Genomic DNA, 24,773 nt, shown 5'->3' with positions numbered 1-24,773 from the left:
GTGACGTTTTTGTTGGCAGGTCATCTTCTTGTTTGTATTAGGGCAGCCACAACGACACGGAAATTAAAGCCACGAGTGAAAATTCACAGCGCCGTCCGTCGCCTCATGTGCCGTCTATGCTCGACTCGTTTTGCTTGCACTGTAATATATAACTTTATTTTTCCAGTAGGACTTCTCCGCACCAATATCATGCCTACAGAGCTGAAAGTTCCCGCTGGCCCAGACCTTTCAAAGCCGGCAGTTGTAGGCAGCTGCAGACGAACACGTTTTGAAGCGTCGCTAATGTGTATACCCGCGGGAATAACAGTAACGTCTGTTTCAGCCCTCACTTTTCCTTGTCCTGTTACTTTACGTTCGTCATGCAGTTTCGCGCATTTTACAACGAAAGTAGCAATCCGCTGAGAAGGTTAACTGTCGAGGCACAGACTGCGATTGCTGCCACCCAGTTGTCACTGTCGCTGAATTATACAGCGGAAACATGCACCGCCATCACCGTCGATTTCAGAACTGCTTACTTGAGTGAATCCTCCACCAGGAACCGGAGACGTGCCATGCTCTTTTGGCTAAATGATGTTTTGACTGTCAAGTTGCCGAAAAAAAAAAAACTAAGTATGCTGCTTGCGCCAACTGCAGATATACCTTTGGTTGAATGATTCTGAGTACTCAAAGCAGAACAGAGGCCGTGAGGTCGAGACACCGTAATGGAGGGCTTCTGGTCAATTTTGATCACATGGGTCATGCTTTTACATGCACATAAAACGCTTTAAGGGAGTGTGGTTGCCCTCCGCCCCCATACCGCAATGCAGCCGTTAGTCGAACCTGCGACCTTGCGTCCAGCAGCGTGACATTAGATGTGCAGCCGCCGCACTCGGTGTGATTACTTTTTTGTTATAGTATGTTGTAATGTGAATATGCGAGAAAGCGCGTTTCACGTGCACGTTGAAATTGGTTAGTTTCGAACCTCATGGTAACCTGCAAATGTGGTTCTTCTGTTACACTGAAAGAAAACAGAAAATGAAAGGCGTACGTCGCTCCGTGGTTCTCGTGGTTGCGTTTTCGTCAAACGTTGTTGACGCCATGTTCTTTTCTTTTGTCCTGTGTATCTCTCTTCACCTGTCCGCGTCTTCTTTCTTTTCCCGCTATCATAATTTTGAGCCCCAACGCAAGGAAAATAAATCCCAGATTTTCACACTCAAAGTCTTTCGTACAGGGTCACGCAGGTCTAAGTGAGAAAGGGTGAGACAGGAAACGTGAAGCTCGATGGCCCCGTTTATTAAACCACAGTTACAGAACGACAACATGTAAAGGTTGACTTTTCAAACAACCAGTCAACAACGAAAATCACAAGCAGCTTTTGACAACGGAATTAACAGACAATAACACACTAACGTCAAGTGACGTCACTTCTCATGAGCTACATGGATGCCAAGCAGACATGTTCGGGTAGGGAAGTTGATGCTGTCACTAAAAAAAAAAAAAAGTGCGAACAATTCGTGCAGATAAACGACGTGTTCTCGAGAACTAGGAGTCAAAAACCAACGTTCGAGAAACTGTGCGGAACACATCTGCATTGAATATGTTGGGATCCTATAGCTGAGACGATCACATACACTCCTTGTCATTAAGGCAGGTAAGGCGCAGCATTTTCGTTTTCAACAGACCCGCGTGCAGTTCCGTTGTGACGACCACATAAGGCGACGGGGAGGTATTGATCGATTCGATTTTTCTTACCGCATAGTAAAATTTTTTTCTCGCTAAGTGGCCACCGCACTTCGACAAACCCCGGTCCTGGTCGACTCGAAATTGATAGCTTGCAGCTCGGCGCATGTCGTCGCGTTTCCAAAGCGGTTGATTGATCTACACGACCACAGGGGCGACACGAACGTAGGTCGTATTAATTAATTTGCCGAAATCGATTAAGTATATGACAGCCGTACCAAAAATAACCATGAAATATTTTGTTAGATAATTCTTTTTAATAGTTATTTTGTATAAAACATGAGTTGGCCAGGATGCAAACTCGGGCTTTAGATGGTTCGGCATTAAGAATGGTAAATCAGCAGCGAAAAATACGGAAGATAGGAAGAGACAGCGCCGGCGTGTCTTACGTCTTCCCTTCGTCCATGCAAATTGGTCCATGTCGTTCGCGCTGCTTTACCATTCGTAACTGTACAAAGCAGACTTTCTGTACGAAAGCCCGCAAAGATTTAGAATCACGTGTTTAGTACTGTGTGGTGTTATGCGATCTGCAATGACTGGCTGCCATTTCATATGCTGGTTGTATCCTACATAATTGCAAGCGATTGAAACAAAAGCTGCCATCCATCACGTCTCATTTTGTCTCGATGCCGTCGTGAATTTTTTTTTTTTTTTTTTGCCAGCGAAAAAAAGAAAGGCACCCCGGGAGACTCGTCCGAGACTTCTCGGCGCGTGCAATATGGTGTGCGCACAGGAACCGGCTTCGTCTGAAGATTCCAAATTTAAAACATCACCACTTTTTCTCTCTGTGTGGATTTCTTTAGGGCAGAACGTTCGCAGAGAAATTAAAGTCGATCGAGACAGCGTCGCAGTGTGTCACAGTATTCAGAAAGTTCAAAAGCATCGAGTTCTACAAGAGGTGGTAGCTTAAATTTGAAACTTCTTGAAGGATCAAGAAAAGGTGCGATGCAGTTGGAGACTTTGGGGAAACAAATGAACAAGTGCCCCTAGATCTCAGTTCCTCAGGGTTCGCATAAAATTCTTTTCATGTCGTGTCATGCCTGCAGTATAGTACTGCAAGCTTCGCTTTCAACAAGTTCGCCTGAGCTCATCGCGTAAGTACCGTTAGCGACACTGTACATCACCAGCAAATATTACCTCCGGCTTGCTGCTCCATATAGTTATCTCTACAGCTTCACAACGATTTTCAACCATGTTGGCAAGCTTCTCCACGAAGCTCTTTCAGCGAAGAGCTTGAAGCTGCCACTGAAGTCGACGACCTAACAAGGAATCCTGAAAGAGCAGCATAAAAGCAGCCAGCAGCAACGGCTGTGCATAATTTCTGTAATTTCCATAATTAGAATAATTTCCGTATTAGAAGGTGTAGCCGAGGTCCTCCAACGTATACCGGGCATGGACCGGAAATACGAATACAACGAAAGAGTGCTCGCTAAATTTCTAGAAGCATCCACGATATAACACCGCACAGATCGATATGTCCAGTCCAGCTTTCTTTTTTCCTTGGCGCAAAGTGTAGAGCCAATGTAGGAGGCATAACTGCGCTTATCGTATTGCACTGCAACGTCATGTATATATGTGGCAAGTGGCTGGCTATATCGCCCATCTCCAATTTCATGCTCAGAATCGTCAACGTTGCTACATGGTTGTCCTTCTTCGCTACTACTTCAGTGCTTCCTTGGCAGGTCGTGGCCAAACACGGTACGCCTCGAGAGGAATGACTCTGCATTTTCTGAGCAGAGACCTCCGAGGTTGAACCAGTTCATTCCTGCAGTCAAATTAATGGAATGGCGGTGTTCTGCCGCGTAACTACCAGAAATACTTTCTCCCTTCTAGAAGTGCATGCTCTTTCTTTTCTGCCTTCTCCAACAAAAACTACAGAGGGCCCTAACAATTAACTTGGTACTACGCTGACTTTAACATTCTCCTCTGCGAAGCGCATTAGAAGCAAGTTCACAGCAACGAACGAAACAACCAATGTGCTCTGGCCGTGTTTGTCTCGAAATATATCTTCGCGGTGACAAATGAATTTCCTTTTTACAAAGAATGTTGTCGAATAAGGTATTCCCGTCAGGACGCGGGTCCTTGGGTGTAAGCCAAGAATAATAATAAATGGTGGGCTTTACTAAAACGAAAAATTCCGCCTTTCTTACGAAAACAAAAAGACCATATGTTCACTTTATTGTTTTTACTTAGTGTCTCTTTATAGTGCTACGAAGGCCCAGTAGGCAAGAATTTTAGGAATCGAGTAGCCGCGGCCGGCAACTAAATGGGCGTCCGGGTACTTGCACATTTCTACCACGGTATGTGACTCGCACCCTTATAGCGCCATTATACGTATCGCCATCAAGTCACGATGAAACAATAAACAACCACCTGATTTAAGATTGATTGGTGCCTCTATTTTCAATTAGCAGCTTGAGTTAATCGATATCACACACACACACACACACACAATAACGTCGATCTAAGCAAATGACGACATCTTGCTTTTCAAAGGACGTGTATAACAGCAGACGAAGTACAGAGTCGAGGGAAAGGTAAAATGTGAATAGAAATTAAAAACAAAATGGAAGAGAGGAAAGGAGTGCTTAACTAAGTGCATTATCAACGATCAGTGTCATGGACATTGGTTTTGTGCAACACGTCAAAACACACAAATGACTTCCTCTGATATTTACAGGCATGTAAAGGATAATACTGACACAGTTGCGAGTTTCATCAGCAAGTCAAAGTGATGTGTCAAGAATCGCAAGAAAGCCAACTCCACCGAGCTGCTGCTTTGCTACCATAAAATACTGCTACGTGCTTGGACGGCATCGATCATGAGAGGATCAAATGTAAATCTGAGAAAGAAAAGTCGGAGCATATTTAAAGGGGACCTGAACAAAGCCATTAGCTCGTATTGTCAACAGTAATTTGCTTACGTGCATTTTGTTAAATAAAAAGGATTCGTCAATCAGCTGGAGCAGGTAGGCCTGTTTTCAATACGTAAGTTTCATAATGTAAATTAAGGTACCTACGGAATCTGCAAAAACTCATTCCTCGTCGATAATGGCTCCCCGAAGGTATGAGTCATAGTTATAGTTATGATAGCCACCAATAGCAAAAGGTGATGTATAAAATCAAAACGAAATTATTTCTTTAATATAATAAAATCACTTTTTACAGGCTATCTCTCGTTCTGCTACAATACCTGTTAGATTTTCTGAACTTTGCTACGAAAATAGTCTTTGCAAAAAATACCAACGCCGCTTTGATAAATTGCCTTCACCTCATAGGCAAGCGTAACTTTCCAATACAAATACATGTTGTTTTTGTTATCTTTGTCGACCACATGTGGTCTTTATAATGGTTACAAAACTAGAGCTAATAAGAACTTAGCGAAACCTTACAGGTGCTCGAAATCGCGCTATAAATTTTAAAACAAGCAAGTTTCGTTTCTGCTTTCGGTTCTCATTATGTTGCGGTAAAGGCCAACAACCCTTGGCCGAAACCTAGGCGGGGTCCCGGAACCCGCCACCAAATCGCAGGGCACTGAATAAAGTTATTTGAATGAATGAATGAATGAACTCGTCTCTATTTTCTGACAGCGAAGACGAGCGGCATTTCTTTATTTTTATTTTAAGTTACGAGCTATGCTCACGGAAGTACTGAGCATCGTACTTTACGGCAATAGTTGAGAGGCTATTGCACACGATGTTGGCCCAAAACATCCTCCGACAAACTTGAGATACAATAATTAATCACAGTGAATAAAGTCATCGAGTAACACTGCAAGCGTAATGTCACGGCTTAGAATGATTATTACTCTAAGAACTGTTGGTCGATAATGACTTCGTCAGGGAACACTACATCTATTCAAGCACCGGTGTCTCAACGTTGATTTCCTTCTGCGATTCTTTCGATACCTACACACCTTGATGTCCCGAATCACCGGATAACATTTACAATTCAACAAGAGGGAACGCCTAAGGCGTAAAAAAAGGAAAGGTGCGTTTTCCAGACGCACCGGGAATGAGACCTTGTGTGCATCAGAGTTCTTTAATACAAAAAGTTGCCAGAATGGTGAAATGGCAGACGTATGTGATCCAATATGAGCAAGAAACCTGTAATGTCTTATCGTTCTCTTATTAACAGGACGTGCTTGTTGCCAGTTCATGTTACTAATCAAAGATGATGCCAGGATTTGCGAAAATTCAAGCACAGATCAATTTGATTGATTGATTGATTGATTGATTGATTGATTGATTGATTGATTGATTTAGTCGGTTTGACGCACCAAAGGAACACATGACCCGGGCGTTGAGGGATGCCGTAGTAGGTGTATGTTTAGTATTAATTTAAGACCACCTGGAAATTCTCAGTCTGCAACATCTCAAAGCATAAATACACGATTGCGCGTTTTTGGCTTCTGCGCAGTTTTCGTTACAATGAGACAGCTGCGGCCGGTAATCGTACGCACGGCTTCGCTATCAGCACATAGTTGCTGAGCGATAGCTGCGATTACCTCACGGTCCAATGGCATAATCGGCTTCAGCAACACGCGCGAGTCAGCGAGTCTGGCAGTCTGGCGATTAAAGAGCTCTGGTGCACACAATGGATGCAAAACTGCAAGGCTCCCACGAGGCTCTCTCTCTCAATCACGAGAATCGATTGTCGAGGACTGATGTGGTCCTCGCGAAGAGGACAAATCCGAGACTCCGCGCAAATGGACGGTGGGAGCCTGTAATGCCTCGACACAAGCGTGCCATCTGGTGGTGAGCAATGGAGACACACCGTGGTCGACGATGCAGGATCAAACGATGGGTGCTCAGTTCACCTCTTGATTCGATCACAGCCTCATGACTAGCTCAGACAGCACCTGGAAAGATATTGAGAGACGTCGCCTTATTAGAGAGCGCTAGACGATAGGGTCGGGCGAATATGAGAAGTTTCGAATGCAAATCGAATGTTACGCACTAACTACTCCTGTTTGCATTCGAAAATAAACTAGTCTGCATTTTTGAATATCCAAACTAATCAGCAAGCTGTTTTTTGCCTTTTCAGTTTCAGGGCGGAAGCCTGCGTACTTGACAACCCGTGATGTATGCTTGCAGTCAGTTATTCAGTGTATTTGGCAGTCTAGACACGTAGTAGTTCTATCGTTTACGCTTCAACCAGTGACTTTCTTTTTTCAACGGCCCTTGTACATGCGATGACGGCACACAAGTTCTTCATCAGTTTCTTCTTAGTTTTTCTTATTTTCCAACTTTTGATAGTTTTTTGGCAACCAGCGGCTGCATACGCGTATGCTTGGAAGGCTCGCTTGCAACCCGGATCTAAAGGTGTTAAGAGGCTATTCGTGCCGTTTTTAATAACAATTAGCAATTTTATGCTTAAAACTGATCCTAATTGTCCTTGATACTGAGCTGTCTTTTTCTCACAACTCAGTACAAGCGTGGTACCTAATTATACCGAAATATGTATTCCTGCTCTAAGTGTATGCGTTTACATTTTACTGGTATTAAATTCGATATCCGATGCTTACATACTAGTCGTATTCGATTCGTATTCGAAAGAAAGCTGATATTCGCCCACATCTACTAGAAAAAATAGGAAGTCGCATATTCATCGAATCAGTCACCGAGTCACTAAAGATGATCCACAGTGGCCAAACAAGGGAAGCCTGTAGCGTGGAGCCAGCGTTTCAACAAAGGGCACCGGTAAAAGCACATTCTCTTGTCGAAACGTTGGCTCCTGAGGCTGCACGCTTCACATGTTCGGCCGCCATTTTCTTTCATTTTCCTGTGAGCTGTTTGTCTTTGTTCTAATCAATAAAAGGTTCATTTTCTCGGTCTTTCGAACACGTCAATGTTTAAACTTCATTCGGCATTGTTTTTGGGCTGGAAAGGAGGCGTGCAAAAAGTGTACTCATACATAAACACAAAGCACCAACTACCATTTGTTTTGATGATTCTAACGCTGACCCAACTATACCACAATAGCTTCCCTTTCAGAACACGTAGAAAAAGTAAGAAAACGCGGAAACCATGGATTACTCCTGAATTACTCATTGAAATGAAAATTAGGGACAAGTTATATCAACATTTCCTTCAGACACGATCAACCGATGACCTTGTCGCATTCAAAAAGTATCGCAATAGGCTAACAAAAAAATTGCGACACGCACGCACAGTATACTATTCATCTTTGCTGGACATTGAGTGTCGTCAACATAGTTTGCTGTGGTCGAGGTTGAACACTCTCCTAAATCGAAATCACTCACACAGGCCTTTAACGAAATTACACATTAATGGCAAAGATTTATCCGGTGTTAAGCTCGCTGACGCATTTAATGATTTTTTCACAAGTATCGGTAACACTCGGTCTCTATCCTCTCAGGCTAGTAACTACGTATGCGCTCATAATGACAACACAATGTACCTTCATCCTGTAACACTGAATGAAGTTGCATCCGTTATAAAAGCCTTGAACAATAGCACCAGTTGTGACATAGACGGTCTTCAAGTTGGCCATATTAAACACGTGGTTGACATTATTGCCCCAGTACTCGCTCATATTTTTAACACGTGCTTGCAATCAGCAATTTTTCCGGCGAAAATGCAGTTTGCAAAGGTTACTGTTATTTATAAAAAAGGAGATCGTCATGATCTGGGAAATTACAGGCCGGTATCCATTCTACCCGTGTTTTCAAAAGTGTTCGAAAAAATTTTGTGTCCAAGGATGACACACTTCATTGAAAAACATAACTTGCTAACACCACATCAATACGGTTTCCGTAAGAACAAATCAGTCGAGTTAGCATTACTAGAACAGAAAGAATATATACTAACAGAGTTTGAGAACAGCAATTGTTGTTGGTATTTTCGTAGATTTTTCAAAAGCATTTGATTTAGTTGACCATAATATTTTGCTGGAGAAATTACAGAATTATGGGATACGAGGACAGTCACTATCTCTTATAAAATCCTACCTTTCCAACAGAGCCCAAGTTGTTAAAATAGATACTTTTACTTCAAAAGCCAGGACTGTCCATAGCGGAGTGCCCCAGGGAAGTATTTTAGGCCCTATACTTTTTAATATTTATATTAACGATATCGTCAACATAAACCCTCAGGCAAGATTTATCATCTATGCAGATGACACCAGTATTTTTTTCGCTGGTAATGACATCCATACTCTAATTAAACAATGTAACAGTACAATGAAATCCTTAGAGGAATGGTCGAAACTAAATCTAATGAAGGTAAATGAGAGCAAAACGAAAGCAGTTATATTTAAGCCGAAACATAAACATATACCTCTGCATCAAGATATTAAATTAAACTCGCGCAGTATTGAAATAGTCGAGAATTTCAAATGTCTGGGTGTCGTCTTTTCCGCGAACATGTCTTGGGATAATCATGTCAAAAATGTTGTAATCAAACTGAGCCAAATAACAGGTGTAATAGGCCGACTAAGGTACATTCTTCCTGCGCGCATTAAACTCTTGCTATATAATGCCCTTTTTTATTCACACTTGAACTATCGTCAGTTAGTGTGGGGAAACACGACATCCAACAATCTAGAGCATATTCACTTAGTACAGAAAAAATATCTCCGACATACATATAATGCTCCCTACACTGCATCGACAATAACTTTCTTCATGAACACCGGGGTAATTCCAGCGTATAATCTGTACAAATATCGATTAAGTCGTGTCTGTAAGGCAGAAGTCAATAAGAATATTTTTAATCTGCATAAACTCGCCCAATTGCAAACTAGACCACCACATTATAGCACAAGACACTTTGAAGACTGGACAGTACCGACACCACGGTCAAACTATGGGAAACAGTGTCTGAGGTATACATTACCCACACTCCTAAACTATTACAATTCGGTTGGTTTCAATCTCTTCTCTTCGTCTCTCAATGAGCTCCGGCTGATGTATGTGATTGATTTGTAATACTTCTATGACCATTATATGTGTATTTTTCCTTGATGATCTTCGTGACTTCTTGAGTAATGTATATGATGTGCAATAATATGTATGTACGGTATACATGCGTATATTTGAATGAAAGAATCTGATGCTGCTTCTGTCCAAATGAGGGATGGGGGACTTGTCAAGCTGTTCAATGGACAGCTTTTTTTCCTCCACCTCTCCATCTGTATCTTACAAGATCTGTACCTTACAAGATGGAAATAAACTTTCATACATGAGCACGTGGTACATAACACGCAGGTGTTGTGACAGTAAACCCAAAAACAGCTGGCACTCTTTCGGGGCGCATCGTTGTCCTCACGAAGATAATCGTCATCTGTCTCGCCTGCGTTTCATTTCTTAAAAACTCTGCGCTCACTATACCTTACTATAGAACATTCTGATAACCTCTATTGTCTAGTCCTTAACCTTCTTTCTATCAAATGACTCGAAATTGAGTTTCGAAATAATGTTTTTTTTATACTAAACTGATTTAGTGTTTCTTTTGAATGAGTAATGAGGCGTAATTAATTGTCGATGTTACAGAAACTCCAGCCCACATACTTCTCGCACGTAAAATGATGGCATCGTATGAAGGTTGGCGGACACTTGTAAGCTATAGTAATTTACTAAAGGTGGTCTCTAAATGCCTGACGTGCCGTCAAGAGCAATATTTGCTGACCGTGTGTACAAATAAGGATCGATGCATAATTGCGTTGCTCATGAAGAATTATTACACCAATTAAAGCAAACTACCATGTGGTTGATCGATTCATTGGCATAATAACAAAAAGTTCGGCAGCATGTTACACCCTCTGTAGCACTTGAAGGCTACAGCCTGCTGCGCACTTGGTAATGCATTAAGTTATACAATCGAGGACCAGACATAACTAGCCGTAGTGTGAAGTACACGCGTGGCACTTTTAGGCCGACCCCCTCAACGACACATGTGAGCACTTAGTGCACTACATGAAGGTGCGGCATGCTTGTCTCCAGTAGGTGCTGCAAGTGCGTAACACTGGTCGAGCACAATTACGTTACATCCTCTCAGCAGGGGAAAAGCAGCGCTCGCAGTATAACGCCTTGCTGCCGCCACTGCGCGCGTCATTTCTTGCTTGGCGAGCATCCTCTACCATAGCGTACTTCCGTGGCCTACAGCGCAATCCGCTAGCACCTGGGCGAACGTCTTTCGTCGCTGGCTTTCTCGCTTCGCAGTCAACTGTCGGCACAACTAAAGCCTCTCCATACACGTTTTGCAAAATCGGCGTTGACGAGTGGATGGAGGGGCATTAGGCACAACCGCCGCCGCCGCGTGACGTGGGTGAAGCAACACGTGTTTTTCTGTCTGCGCGCACCGCTCGTTCCCCTCTCCACACGCACCTCGCTCGGAGGTCACGCGGGTTTCTGCCCCACCTTTTGCGCTTGCCGTGTTTCCACCAAGATCACCACGCAACGAGGCACTTAAAGCCTTAATAAAGAACAGTGCTGCACACGTTTCTTCTGGCTGCGCTCAGGTGCAGCACAAGGTCGATCCAAATAGGCCGAAAAGCTTCGGGCGAAATGCGGTTCAGAACAAATTGTCACCAACATCAGCAAGGGTGGTTATGCGAGCAGCGATTGAAGCGCTACTGTGTGAGAAGGAAATAATAATAATATTTGGGGTTTTACGTGCCAAAACCACTTTCTGATTATGAGGCACGCCGTTGTGGAGGACTCCGGAAATTTTGACCACCTGGGGTTCTTTAACGTGCACCTAAATCTAAGCACACGGGTGTTTTCGCATTTCGCCCCCATCGAAATACGGCCGCCGTGGCCGGGATTCGATCCCGCGACCTTGTGCTCAGCAGCCCAACACCATAGCCACTGAGCAACCACGGCGGGTTGTGTGAGAAGGAAACAAACATTGGGAAAGAGAAGGGCGTTTCTTAATTAAAACGAGACAGTCTAATTCACGGAAAACAAAATTCCTATTTCATTTTAAATGCGCGTGACAAGAAAAGAAAAGACAGCTGTATTTTACTTTATCATTACGAATAAATACCTTTCTTCAGCGCCCACCATAGAGTTGACGCCGCTATAACTTGCAATGCAATGCATCTCTTGAAGTATGCAGAAAGGCGCGCTCGTAGAGTTCACCTGTTACTATGCGCCCCCCTCACACATTGTCTTGTTTTGCTTGTCGACGTTTGTGTGAATTTGATGGCGTCAAAAGCAGTGAGTTAAAACCGCCAGATAATTATTTACTTTATCTGCTTTCGTGCGACTGCGCGGGCCAACGGGTTTGGCGTCCGACGATGGGACTAGCACTCTGCACCAAAAGTTCTAATAATAATAATATTTGGGGTTTTACGTGCCAAAACCACTTTCTGATTATGAGGCACGCCGTAGTGGAGGACTCCGGAAATTTTGACCACCTGGGGTTCTTTAACGTGCACCTAAATCTAAGCACACGGGTGTTTTCGCATTTCGCCCCCATCGAAATGCGGCCGCCGTGGCCGGGATTCGATCCCGCGACCTCGTGCTCAGCAGCCCAACACCATAGCCACTGAGCAACCACGGCGGGTGCACCAAAAGTTCTCGTCGGACTCCAAAGAAAGTACATCCTGTGCAGGGGTGCGACTTCGACACCCCTTCGGCTGACCTTTTACTGCATCGCTTTCCGCGCTGAAAGCCCGGGACGCGCATCAAGTCGAAAGGCGGGCAATATGAACATACAGCTCTAATGGCAGGCCACCAAAACTAATTTCGCGCCTTTGAGATCAAAATGACGTCACTTCTGTTTATAACAAATATGGCGTAATTATTTTTTATTCCTCCAGAAATGGTCCCTCCTCACACAGATGGCACTAAGCCCCGTGAACTACCGATCACAGAGTTTTTTCAGTATAACACTATAGTGAGAAACTCCACGCCACCGATGAACCGCCATGTTTTTCAAGTATGGGCTTCTATGGAAGCTTCGCTACCAGGTATGCAGGGCCCTGAATATTACGCTGCGCGCGTTGTAAAAATGATTTTGCGCTCACCACTTCACTGTTCTTGCTCAAATGTTGCAGAATGATCGCATTTTGGCGCCAACTTCGTTGAATATAACACTTGGCACAGTTAATTGCCTGGTTGTGAAGAAAACAAAGCAAATTTGCTGGCGCTTATGGGAATGCGAGTTGCTGCCGCGACGGCGCCAACATAAACTTGTGTCGCCGCCTGCCGTCAGCTGTAGAGAGCAGCGTTTCAGGGAAGACTGCCACATGTTGCCCGCTCCTGGGAACAGGCGAACGATACCAAAAGCACCACTCTTCTCATGAGAGGCGGCTTGGTATAAGCCAAGAAAGACGCTAATACCGAAGACCGGTGGCGACGCCACGTTGAAGTTCCCGCACGAGCGCGTCCTGACGTCATGGATTGTATTTTCCCGGCATCTGGTCGAGTCTAGTTAATTCTTTTATCAGAAAAGACGACCGATATAGCATCATAAAAGGAGCCAAACACCGAAGGTTGCAAGTTTCGAGAACATTTAACGCGCCACAAGATCCAAATGTGAGAAAACACTTTGAAATCCGTGACGTCACACTGACGTACTGGCGCTGAGAAATTCGGCGCAAAAAATAAAATTACCACTTTGACCTTTCTTTTTTCTGCTAATAATCAAGCTCATACAGCAAAATCAACCAAACTAGAATTTCGAAGCAATATTACCAGTCTGTAGTAATTTACTGTCCATTTAGACACGTGATATTGAGTGAGTGAGCGAAGAAACTTTATTGCAGGTCCGGCGAGGACGCGAACTCGTCGCGCACCCGGCTAGTCCCACGTCGGGACCGGCAGGTCTAGCCCACCGGACCGGTCGCGGGCACGTGATTGGGATTCGCTTCTGCGTATAGCCCCGCTCTAGAAAAGCAAATCAAGGCACGTGATATTTCTTTTCTAGTCCCCCATCTTGCATATGCCATATAGGACACCACCCACCTGCGGGTAGTTGTGGTCGACGGTGAGCGACGGTAGAGACACCGTCTTGTCGCCGTCCTTGAGCGTCACCATGGTGACGGTGGGTGGGTGTTGCTGGTGGTGCGCTGCCAGAGCGGCTGCCATGGAGTTTCCCGGCTGCCCGCGCTGACCGCCCGCCGCGCGCGACCCGAACGGTAGCAGCGGAAGCAGGGCCTCGGTGGCCGCGTTCACCATGCAGGGGTCGTCGCCGCGTAGGGAGCGGCTCATCGCAGCGGGCGGAGGCTTCTTCGGCCTGCGTCCATGCCGCACATGGGTGGGAGAGGGCGGATAATACACTCATAAGAGTAATATTTAAACTGTGCAAGGGGCAGGTCAATTCGCGCATAGCATCGTCAATAAAGCAACGCAGTACGCAAGACATAGAACTATAGACGAAGCAACGCGAGCGCGGGCTTTCAACTAAATTCGCACGCATTGGGAAACCGCCGCTTTGTCAAACAGTCACGCATGCGCACATCACAACTGATCCATTTTCTCTAGTTCCAGACGATGCTTATCCCGACGTATATCGCGACGACGCCTGTCCTTCCTGCGGGCAGATCTCCACTCTAGCACACATGCTGCGGGAGTGCGGGTCGAGATACCCCAAGCTCAGCAAGGAAGAGTGTGACCCGCCTCTGCGTAGCCCTGCTCTGTACAAGCACATCCTGGCTGTTCGGCGTGCCCGCGCCTCCGGTCCCGACGGGGGACTATAGCCGGATGCGCGGCGAGTTCGCGTCCTCGTCAGACCTCCAATAAAGTTCTTTCACTCACTTACTTTAGTGTATATATATGGAAAGATGTATTTGGTTGCCGCAACGTTATGATTGAAAAGCTGAAGCACTTTAAATAATGACGAAACATTCCCCTATCGGAAGTGGGGGTAAGCGGAGCTTGTCCTACGTGTACCTGACGTTCGTCACGATTAAGTAACCCACAGGTAACGGTGTCGGATTGCCTAGGCTCGGACTGCTCTAACGGCTGGATAGGCGTGCCGACGGCGAGCCCTTTCGCGGGCGAGTTCTTCCCGCCGCCAGTCGAAGGCTGCCAGTTCCTCGGGGGAACGCACAACGCGTGGCCGTCCCATCCGTTTTCCGAGAATGAACTGAACGGAAACGAAGCCGGCGCAGCGCGCGCGAAACCCTTTCCTGCCATTTACCTCCCCGGCGGAAGCGAAAAAGCTCTGATTAGTTGCGCGCGTAGCGTGAGCGCGCGCCTGTGCAGCTGGAGTCCTTGCTAATGGCTCACGCTCCGGCGCCGGCGCAGCTGTCATCTCATCAAATTGCTCTTTCCCTCAGCTGCTCTGCTCTGGGAGCAACTGGGTTTTTTTTTTGCGTGACCACAACGCTACCAAAACTTGTGAGCCAATACAAGGTTCACTTGAATGAATGTTATCGTTTCGGCCGGAACCCGGTATTTCTCAATTGCCTTGAGAGAGGTGGGGATGTATATATTTTATACGATGGGGTCCGGTCATCTGGCATACCACTAAAAGCGATGCCAATACACTACTTTTTTCATCAGCACGCGTTCTAGCAAAGTACAAAGAGAAATGCAGACATGATACACGAAACCTAATGCATGAATAAGAAGTCTGACAAATTGTGTAAGCAGTGCTCATATCACTCTGTCAAAAAAAAGTAAACACAAGACGACAATCTATGCCATCGGTTGTATGCTACACGTGCGTGACATGTCTGACGCATGCGCCAATATTTGAGCATTTAAGAAGTTTGCCGCGTCACTTTCTAGGGCGCATATTTCAATGCAGGTAACACCAGTCAAAGAGGCTGGCAGCGTCTTTCTAGTCCTGCCGTTTTTTGTCAGCTCTCCTGATATGCTTTTTTCCCCCTGAATCATTGGAACCAAGTTCCAACTAGCCCAGCTTTCATCAATAAGTACCCCTTCGACTTAGAATTCGAGACACATTTCCGGCGGTTCTTGCAAGACCGGTATAAAGTAACGTTAGTAAGCGGGGTGTCTTGAGCACTGATCAGTTGGCTTCGATTAGGCAATAGAAACATGCGCCCATAATGAATGTTAGTTATTTGGCTGTAATTGTTAATGTCCCATAAAACAATTTATGACTATTGTTGTTAGTGATGTCTTGGCTTTGTCCCTACTGCTTTGTTTTTAAAAGGTTTCGTCAGCCGTACACGCCCGATATGTGTGATAGACGACAGTCCATCACACATATCTGACGTCCTTTCTTGGGGTGTTTGTGCGTGTGGGTACACGTGAGTGTGTTCTTTTGCGGTCTGAAGCAACTTACAACGATGAATTACCAACTAGCTCAGCTACAAGTTCTATGAAAAGTGATCAGCTGCGTAATAAACCGACTACTACTGACAAAAAAAAAAAACAAACAAAGCAGAATTATGTTACTGAAATTCTGGAGTTTTACGTACCAGAACAAGGATAATGATTGTGAGGCGTGCCGCAGTGGGGTATACACAGGATTAATTTTGACCACATTAAGTTCTTTGACGTGCAGCTAAACCGATAAATACATAATTGTTCTAGCATTTTACACGATTGCAAAAAAAAAAAAACAATCACTATAAGGAGGGATACAGAGTCAGATATACCATTGACGGCCACAGGCAGGACAGAGTGTAGCTATTTTGTCGCGTCAGTTCAGTGTCACGTCATTCCTGGCAAGCCTGTTTAACTTCGAAAAAAAAAAAAACTTTGCGCTGAGCTTATACTAAATATGTGCGTTCCTGTTGCGAACGCGTGCTGGATAAGTAAATGTTTGGAGAGCCACCTGGATACTAGGAATGAGACTATACGGTGTGACTGCGGTTCATATATTATGTAGATTAACGGCCATTAATTGCAGCTACTCGATCAAGAAGTAAACACAAATAAAGCTGCAGCGCGCGGTATTAGTAAATTCATTGGTACGTTATATGTTCGCTTTTAATCTGCGGCACAAATACCAAAGCAGAGGAAGTTAGGCTTTCAGGTTGATGACGGCGACGTGACGACAGAAGGTGATGATGTGTTGTTGCGCAACCGCTAGATATAGCCAAACTGCGCCAGGAGGATATTGATTTAGTTACTAGCTACTATCGTGTTGGGTTTGACTGTTGGTGATAGCACGGATAGATGACCGAGCTCCAACGAAGCCTATTAAGCACGAGATATCTAAGCTCACCAAGACCCTTGCTTGTAGACTGAAGAACTTCATTCACTAAAACGCCTGCCGTCTACGTTGATTCAGTCGTCACTCGTCTTTTGCTGCATCACAATTCCGGTAATTAATTCCATCCATGCATCTTGCACCCCGTCAGCCTCGTTTTCTTTAACCTTAAAGCTTTAGCGAGCATTGATATATTTCTCACTGAATTAGCAGCCTGCGTGACGCGCTGCTGTGACCGGCCGTTCGCCCCGCGACAACCTCCGGTCACGGCTCGCACTATTATGGGAAACGGGCCGACGGCCTCGTCAAAATGGTCATCAACACGGATTATTTATGACCAGGGCGGGAGTACCTCGTTCAGTAGAGGTTTGAGCAATTAGCATTATACGGCCATCACTTGTCAGTCGCACAAATTGGCATGTCCAAGCCGGAGACGCGGTCGGTGCAGTGATATGGCCCTCACCGGTCAGCCGCACAAATTGCCATGTCCAAGCCGGAGACGCGGTCAGCACGTCACCTGTCAGATCGAATACGATCGGAGTCAGCGTACGTTCCCCTCCTTTCCCTGTTTGTGCCCAGTGAGGTGCGTGCGTTTCCGACCAAGTTACCTTTTTTGGGAAAAGGCAACCGACCTCCGGATTTGTGGGACCTGGTGTCATCGGTCTCCTGACACCGGATTGGGGGAAGTGACTGAACAATGATCACGCAAGGCACAGAAGGAACAACGGACGGCGGGAGCGATCGGCGACTACAAGTTCATCATCAACTTTTGTGTATTACTTTGCATTTTCTTGTACACATGTAAATATAAACGCGTTCGTTAAACGTTCTGAATGTCGGACCCAGCCTCACGTTCATTCACTCCTCCACGCGGCCAAGTAAATTCCACGTCTTCGGATCGCCAATCGCAACAGTGCCCATAGAACCCTGAGCGTCACAATCCTGTTTTAAGATAACGCTGGGATTGAATACCATCTAAGCCAAACTAGGAGTCGTAAGGATATCGTATTTGCTTCTAACGAGATTTCTTCAGTAGCTGCAAAAAAGTGCGCCGTGCATGAAGCAGATAGAAAACTGCGAGCTAAGATGTGACAATCAAGCGGAAACGTTGTTCTGCGTAAAGTTGTAATTTCTTGGACACATTGCACTCCGCCAGGTTGTGCTCTCAGAACCATATCAACAAAACAAACCAATACCATATTCTTATTGTGGCAACGAGAAAGAAGATAACGCCTAAAAACATAGACTACGCAAGAATATCCGACGACGGGGATGAGGCAATTGTCGGGGATCAACTAGACGTGCTCAGTCGCGCAGAAAGCCACGCTTCTGGATACGAAAACCATGGCCATCACCATCAGCATTGCCGAGGCCAAGATGGCCGCCCATTCGGCGGGATTGACATACATTGACGAACTCCAAATTTAGCATGCTCAGGGTTCCAAACGCCTGTCTGGCATTACGTTACGGGCTCTCCGAAATCCGGCGCTCAACATGCTTCGAAGCAACGTGACTACCGGTAAGGCCAACGGCCCCAGAATGGCTGCCCCGTCGACGAAGCAGCTGCAGCCCCGTAAGCAGCCGCCGCTCAGCGCCAGCGGTCAGAGAAGCGAGGGCGACAAGAAACCGTTGCCTGCATCGCCGACGTACGCCCTCACCGAGAACCCCGCGGCGAAGACCACGGAGTCGGCAAGCAGCCACGGCGGCGACTCGACGGCCACCAAGACCGTGGCGGGCGTCAATCTCGAGGAACTGCTGCGCTCGCTTTCGGGCGACATTGTCAGAGGTTGCCGGTCGCTGTCCTCGACGGAGATGCCGCCGCTAGAGGAAGTGTCGACGGAAGAGCGTTCCGAGCGCAACGAGCTTTATCAAAACGTCCAGGACCTGCTCGGCGAGGTACTGGCTGGAATCGACGCCGAGTGCGCATCCAAGAGAGACGAGCAGCAGGGTCTGGTCATCCTGGAGGACAGCGAACGGCGGGGGGCGAAGGCCGTGGAGGAAGACATGCCCACAGAACTGCGCGCCACGGTCTCGACGCCAACCGGCCGCTCCGGCGTCGACCGGGCCAGCTGCGACCTCACGGTTCGCTTCGCCGACAACGTCGATTCCGCCAAGTCGCGACCCGACAGCCCCGGGTCGGGCTCGAGACCGCGTAAGAAGACAACGGCCGCGGCGCAATCCCCGGCCACCAGGAGCAAGAATCAGCAGCCGCAGCCGCAACCGCAGCAAGGGTCCTCGCTGTGGCCCTTCCGCCGAAACCGAGTCAACGCAGCCAAGCCGGGCAATAACGTCGTCGCAGCCACCGCGAAGCCGCAGCCGAAGTCAAAGCAGGTTCCCAGGAGAGAATCAGTCGGTCCCACGGTGGACTCCGAGTTGCTGGCAGCCATGGAGCGAAAGATATCGTGGGGAAAGGCCAAGGCGTATCCTGGCAGCGTTACTCTCTCGGAGCTCAACGACGACGGCACCGGCACGAGCAAGACGAGGTCGCTCAGGAGGATCAAGAAGAGGAGGCCCGTCGAAGCGGAGCCACAGCCCAAGCCGAAGTCGGAAGGAGGGACCTCGCTTCTCAGGAGCATCCTGGGTATAGCGAGCTTGTCGCCAAAGGCGGCGGTGGCGCCAGCGCGGCCGCAGGCGAAGGGAACCAAGCGTCCCGTCAAGCAGCAGTCGACCGGCTCTCGCCAGTCCAGCGACAAAGGATCTGCGAGCGGATCAAAGGCGACCAGCAAACCGCAGCTGCGCAAAGAAAAAAGGGCAGACGCGGCGGCACCAAAGCCGCTGCCCTCGTTGAAAGAAGTCCCGGAGAACACCGTCGCACCGGATGCGCCCCGCGCCGACTATGCCGAAAGTAGCACTGTGCAGGTTTCCGGTGCGAAAGATAACACAGCGCCAGATGCCGCCGCTGTTGACACTCGCGTAGTACAGGAGTCCGCAGCCGAAGCAGCTGATGGTCACTGCCCGTGTTCGGGTCCGGAGTCATGGATCGTGCCCTCTAGCGGCGAGCAGGACGCGCCGTGACTCTTGAAAATTGAGTGACGGACAGTTAATGCCAGGCTCCCAGTAAATGTTGGGCTCCCAGTAAATGTCGGGATGCTATGCCGTTGCTCTGGAGTTTCTACGTGGTCTTGTTTGTTTTTGCAATGTATCTATAATAATCGCGGAATTCTTGTCGATCAAGTAAGAAATTACGCGCGAACGCTGGATATGTGGACATCCCGTACTGTCCAAGTAATAAAAGTATATGTTTCTTTCATCCCTTAATGGCAGTACACGCTACAGTGAGGGCAACCAATGCGCGCCACTTTTCAGGGCCGAAATGACATTTCTTCGCTTTTCAAGTCAACCAATAGCAAAAACCGTTATTTTGCGATGAAACTGTGCGAGGTGAAATTCTACTTTCGCTTTATTTAAGTTAACTGAGCTGAACTCAAAATACCCATTCTTGAACAGTGAGAAAAAGCACGTTATTGTGACGTCAGCGGTTAAGATCTTGTGACGTCACATCAAAGTGTGAAGTCACGTCATGTAGCTCAAGCAGTGTTACCAGATTGAGTATTCGTGTACATGTAAGTGCAAAATCAAACTTTTCTGTAAAAGTTCATCCATTACTCTCGGCCAGGCGCTTCCAAGATGTATACGATGTAACGGTGACTTATTATTATTATTATTATTATAATTGATGATGATGATGATGATGTGTGTCCTGTCATACAAAGCTCCCGCTCAACTAATCTATGCTTATATATAAGACCGCATATGCCTTACACTCGTAATTATGCTTGAATTTACAAACGCACAAGTGCTAGTTTAAGAGTATATATATTTATATACATATGAGTTTCTTCCCCAATTTACTCAAGCACTTTTCTTTTTCAGGTTTCTTTGAGGCCATAGTCGATATTTGATTTGGTGTAATGCCGTCAACACCGTCTTTCGTGCGAATTATTTTGTATCCCTAAAAACCACACTGTCGAGTTTCTCTTTTATCTGCCTTGACAAGGTGAATTTTCACTTAATTTTTTGTCCTCGCTGCCAGTACTTGCTCTGAAAGTTCTTGTATTCGTACTCTATTTGTCTTGCGCCAGTTCGTTTTCACCAGCACCATTCCTTGAACGAGTGGGAGATCGACGCATTCATTTTCACACGGCGTCTGCCAATGTTCCTCGTCGAGTTAGGAATTAAGTTATAAAAAAAAAGTTCCGCAGCACGTTACACTTCTGTAACACGTGAAGGCGAAAGCCCGCTGCACACTTGGTAATGCGCCGTCTCGCATCGCCGCGTTGCTGCATGCGACTTCGCGCGCTCGTATAGCGGGGTCAGACTCGCGCCGACGACGTTTCTCGTCAACTTTACGTTGCATCCTCTCCGCAAGGGATTGAAACCTATGCTGTTCTGTGTGTTGTATTGGTGATTTCAATGAATGTATGCACCTTTCGCTTCACTTTGCTGAGCGTTGATAGCCTCAGCCTTACGGGGGTATGAGCCATTGAGAAGGTCACGCGTCTTCTTTTTTTATTATTATTTTATTTTGTTAGGCTCAAGCGTAATAATAAAGTTCGCTGCCTGCCTGCTCAAGCGCGAGCTTGAGCGCTAGTGAGCCGTGGTTCAGCAAAAATGAGCGGATATTCTTTCGGACACAGGAAGCCGGTTCGCGCTCGTTCACTAAGCCGTGCCGAACCGTTCGGTCAGAGCCGGATCTACTGCTGGGTTTCGTGGTTTAATTTGCTTGCCGACGAGTGGTGGCCGGCATGCGCAGACTCGCGCTACTCGTACTCACTCGCTGTATGCGGTGTGCGCGGCAGTCCCTTTGGTTTTGCGTGCGTCCTTAGTGCGGCACCCTATGCAACCGAAAGGAGAAGTAAAGAAGCCTTCAATGGCAAAGGACGACGCCGTTCGTCGCCTGCAACTGTTCGAACGATGTCTCACGGCTCTCACCGATCGCGCATCGCGCGCTGGTGCAACAACATTTCGAAGACGAAACCTTGCGCGTCTTTAAAAATAACAGGTGAACGTACAGCGTCCGTCCTGGTCTTAATTTATGCTAATTAGTGTAGTCATGAAAGTGTCGTCCGTGTCATCCATTTCCGTGCGTTTTCTATGCCTGTGTCATTAGCAGGTCATTAAAACGGGGCCAACCAGCCGTTGTGTTGTAATACCACTTCACGTATTATGGCATGATCGCCAGTACCGCGCGTGCGCCCAAGAAAAAATAAACGAAAGGTACGGGCGGCAGAGACGGAAGGGAGGGGGGGGGGGGCGAGCCGGCATAAACAAAGAAAGCGACACGGGGTAGAGGCGCCGTGCGGCATAACGCAAGTCACATATTACAGTGAAGCTGTGAGCCGTTCAAATGAACCGCTTCATTTCAGTTAGCTGAGCCGTTCTGAGCCGCTGACTGAAGTGAGCCGTTTTGCCCATCTCTGCCGCGAAGCAAGCGAACGAGGAAGGCGCCTGGAGTTGAAGAAAATCGCGCGCCGGGGAAAGTACGAAGGGACATGAGCGGGCGTTAAGCGCAGGCGACCTAGAGGAAAGTGTAGGTAACCTTGAGTGAAGGCGGAAAGGACAAACGAAGCGAAGCGTCGCGGAGGGCGAAGGTAGATAGAGGCATGCTATGTGAACCTCCTCTGGCAGTTGCTGCAGGTATTGCTTGCGATACAGACGTACTGGGATAACATCGTGCTCGCGCGCCGCACGCTGTGTGTACGAGTGAAAGCGTGCGAAGGTGAGCCGACGATGGCGGCTCAATCTCGCGTGCGCAATGGGGGAAGCGCACCGTATTCCGTCGTGCGAATGACACCGGCGGAGGGGAGGGAGGGGTTGCGTTGTACTTCGGCCGCGCGCGGTCGCGCGGTCTTTTATCTGGAAAGCGATCTGCTTTGGGCGGCACAATGTAGGTGGGCCGACGGCTCGGAGCTTTCCGTGCGCTGTGTTCTCGCCCCTCACTTTGCATTCAAGTGTCAATTCGCTCGCTGCTGCTGCCGCGATTCCTCACGCCAGTGTTTCGGCAGCGAGTGTCTGCGGTCATCGAGTGTGAAGTCTTCATGTTAGCCTGACGCAGTGACACCATGCTAGTTTAGTTCCTAAGCGAATGTTTACAAGAGGACGTACTACTCCGGCGGCTGCTGTGTATTGCGCGGCCGCGCGAGACCTGTCTTGAATACTATCTGCGATGCGGGCAGCGTAGGGGTTTAGGCGCACCGAGGGCCGATAGCGTTGTGTGCGCTATAGAACCCATATGCTTGCACGTCACTCGCGTTCACGAAAACGTTACTGCAAAATTTTTGTACCACTCGACTTAGACGCCGCGTTTCTGTACGTTGTACGCGTGATTCCAATGAATGTGCGCACTGCACGCTTCACTTTGCTAAGTGCTTGTAGCCTCTGCATTACGAGAGGGATGAGCGACTGCATTTTTGCTTGCTTAGACGTGTATGAGCCATTGCTAATGATGATAGTTTTTGTACCATTGGACCGGGCGAAGCGTTTTTTACGAAGCCACCGGAGGTATTAGCTACTTATGGCTTTTACCTTCAAAGAAAGAGAAAAAATGCACCATATGTACACAAGGTAGCGGTGGGAAGGTGTGACTCTTCATAAAGCGATGACACACTCCTCATCGCCGGAGACATCAGCATCTGTGATGGCGGTCAGCCTATCCCGGCGCCGGGAACGAAATTGATGGCCAGAATCGGTGCCTGCGGTGCCTTTGGCCACTGAAATGATGTCGATGGCAACCGCGGGCGACGGGTGCACAGCCGGGTGAACCTGCCATCGACGTGACCTTGACGGACTAGCGAGCGACCGCGCCCCGTGCTATGCCCAGCCAAATTGGCGGCCCCATCCCGCTGCCTGCAGCCTTATGACAGGACAAGTCGCGGGTGAGCCAGTCGTCGCGTGCAGTTCTTCTTCGGATTGCGTCGGCCTCAGTGCGCCTTCTCCGCCACGGAAGTGCACCAGGGCGACGGCAGCGCGAGCGCAGCGCGGAGACAAGCTCGCTCCGCCGGCGGCCGCCAGGAACGACGATGCGTCCAGCATCGGCGGCTGCAGCGATAGCAGCAGGACCGACGAGTCGTCGAGGCTCGAAGCGCACCCCGGAGCCACTGGCCACCTGCCGAGCAGCTCCGAGACCTCCGTGAGGAGCCTCGAGGACGACAGCACCTTCACCAACGCGGACGACTCTTCTTTGGTTTTCGTGCCTGCGTCGAAATCGAGCGACCGCCATCAGAATTCCGCCGACCTGCCTTGTAAGTCAGGAGCTTCTGCTGGATCACGTTCTATGAGGAATAGCAGCAGCAGCGGCGGCGAAGAGCTGCTGAGTGAGGGACCCGCCGCGCCGTTGCAGGCGCACGCGAATGCGTCGTCGACGGTGCCGTTTCCTGCGACGTGCATAGTTCCGTCTCCCGATCCACCGGCGCCCGTGCCGATCCAGGGGCAGCTCGAGTTGCTGCTGCGCAATCCCGACAACACCGACACTCCCCGCTCCAGCGAAATGGACTCCCAGTCCCTGTCGGCCGTGCAGGGATACGGCGGCAGTGAGGCCAACAGAGGCACCCTCGGCTACACCAACGCGTCGACACTTTCCGCCGCGCCCCGATCGCAGCTCGACTCTTCCATCGCTTCCACGTCGACCGGTGCGCGCAAGAGGATCGACCTGAGTGGTCCCGAGCGCTCCGAGGAAGAGCCCAGCGCGTCGAGCGCGTTCAGCAACGACCACTCTCCAGCGGCGAGCGGCAGCTCTTCGCCGGGTCTGCAGGCGTCTACATCCCGGAGGATCACGTGGGGCAAGGCCAAGAGCTATCCGGGCAGCGAGACGGTGTCCGAACTCGAAGACGAGCATTCCGCCGATTTCGCGTCGCAGATAAGAGCCTTCCGGAAAAAACAGGCCGCCATGACGCGCGTTCCCGTCAGGCCAGTTCGCAGGGCGTCTCCACAGTTCGCACCGCCGCCGCAGCAGCAGTA

At 48.1% G+C, this 24,773-nt stretch overlaps 1 protein-coding gene across 1 annotated transcript in view; it reads right to left on the bottom strand.

Annotated features, from left to right (window-relative positions):
• Positions 1 to 1,247: 1,247 nt before the first annotated feature.
• LOC142576052 (uncharacterized) overlaps positions 1,248 to 24,773 on the bottom strand; it is a 158,885-nt gene continuing 135,359 nt past the window's right edge. The window contains exons 4-5 of the mRNA XM_075685971.1: positions 13,655 to 13,925; positions 1,248 to 6,580 (exon numbers count right to left, since the gene is read on the bottom strand). Of these exons, the coding sequence (XP_075542086.1) occupies positions 6,551 to 6,580; positions 13,655 to 13,925 (301 nt within the window). The 3' untranslated portion in view covers positions 1,248 to 6,550. The remainder of the gene's footprint in view (positions 6,581 to 13,654; positions 13,926 to 24,773) is intronic.

Source organism: Dermacentor variabilis, chromosome 3 (genome assembly GCF_050947875.1).
Source record: "Dermacentor variabilis isolate Ectoservices chromosome 3, ASM5094787v1, whole genome shotgun sequence".
In the NCBI taxonomy this organism is placed as follows: domain Eukaryota; kingdom Metazoa; phylum Arthropoda; class Arachnida; order Ixodida; family Ixodidae; genus Dermacentor; species Dermacentor variabilis.
This window is presented reverse-complemented; position numbering and strand designations above follow the sequence as displayed.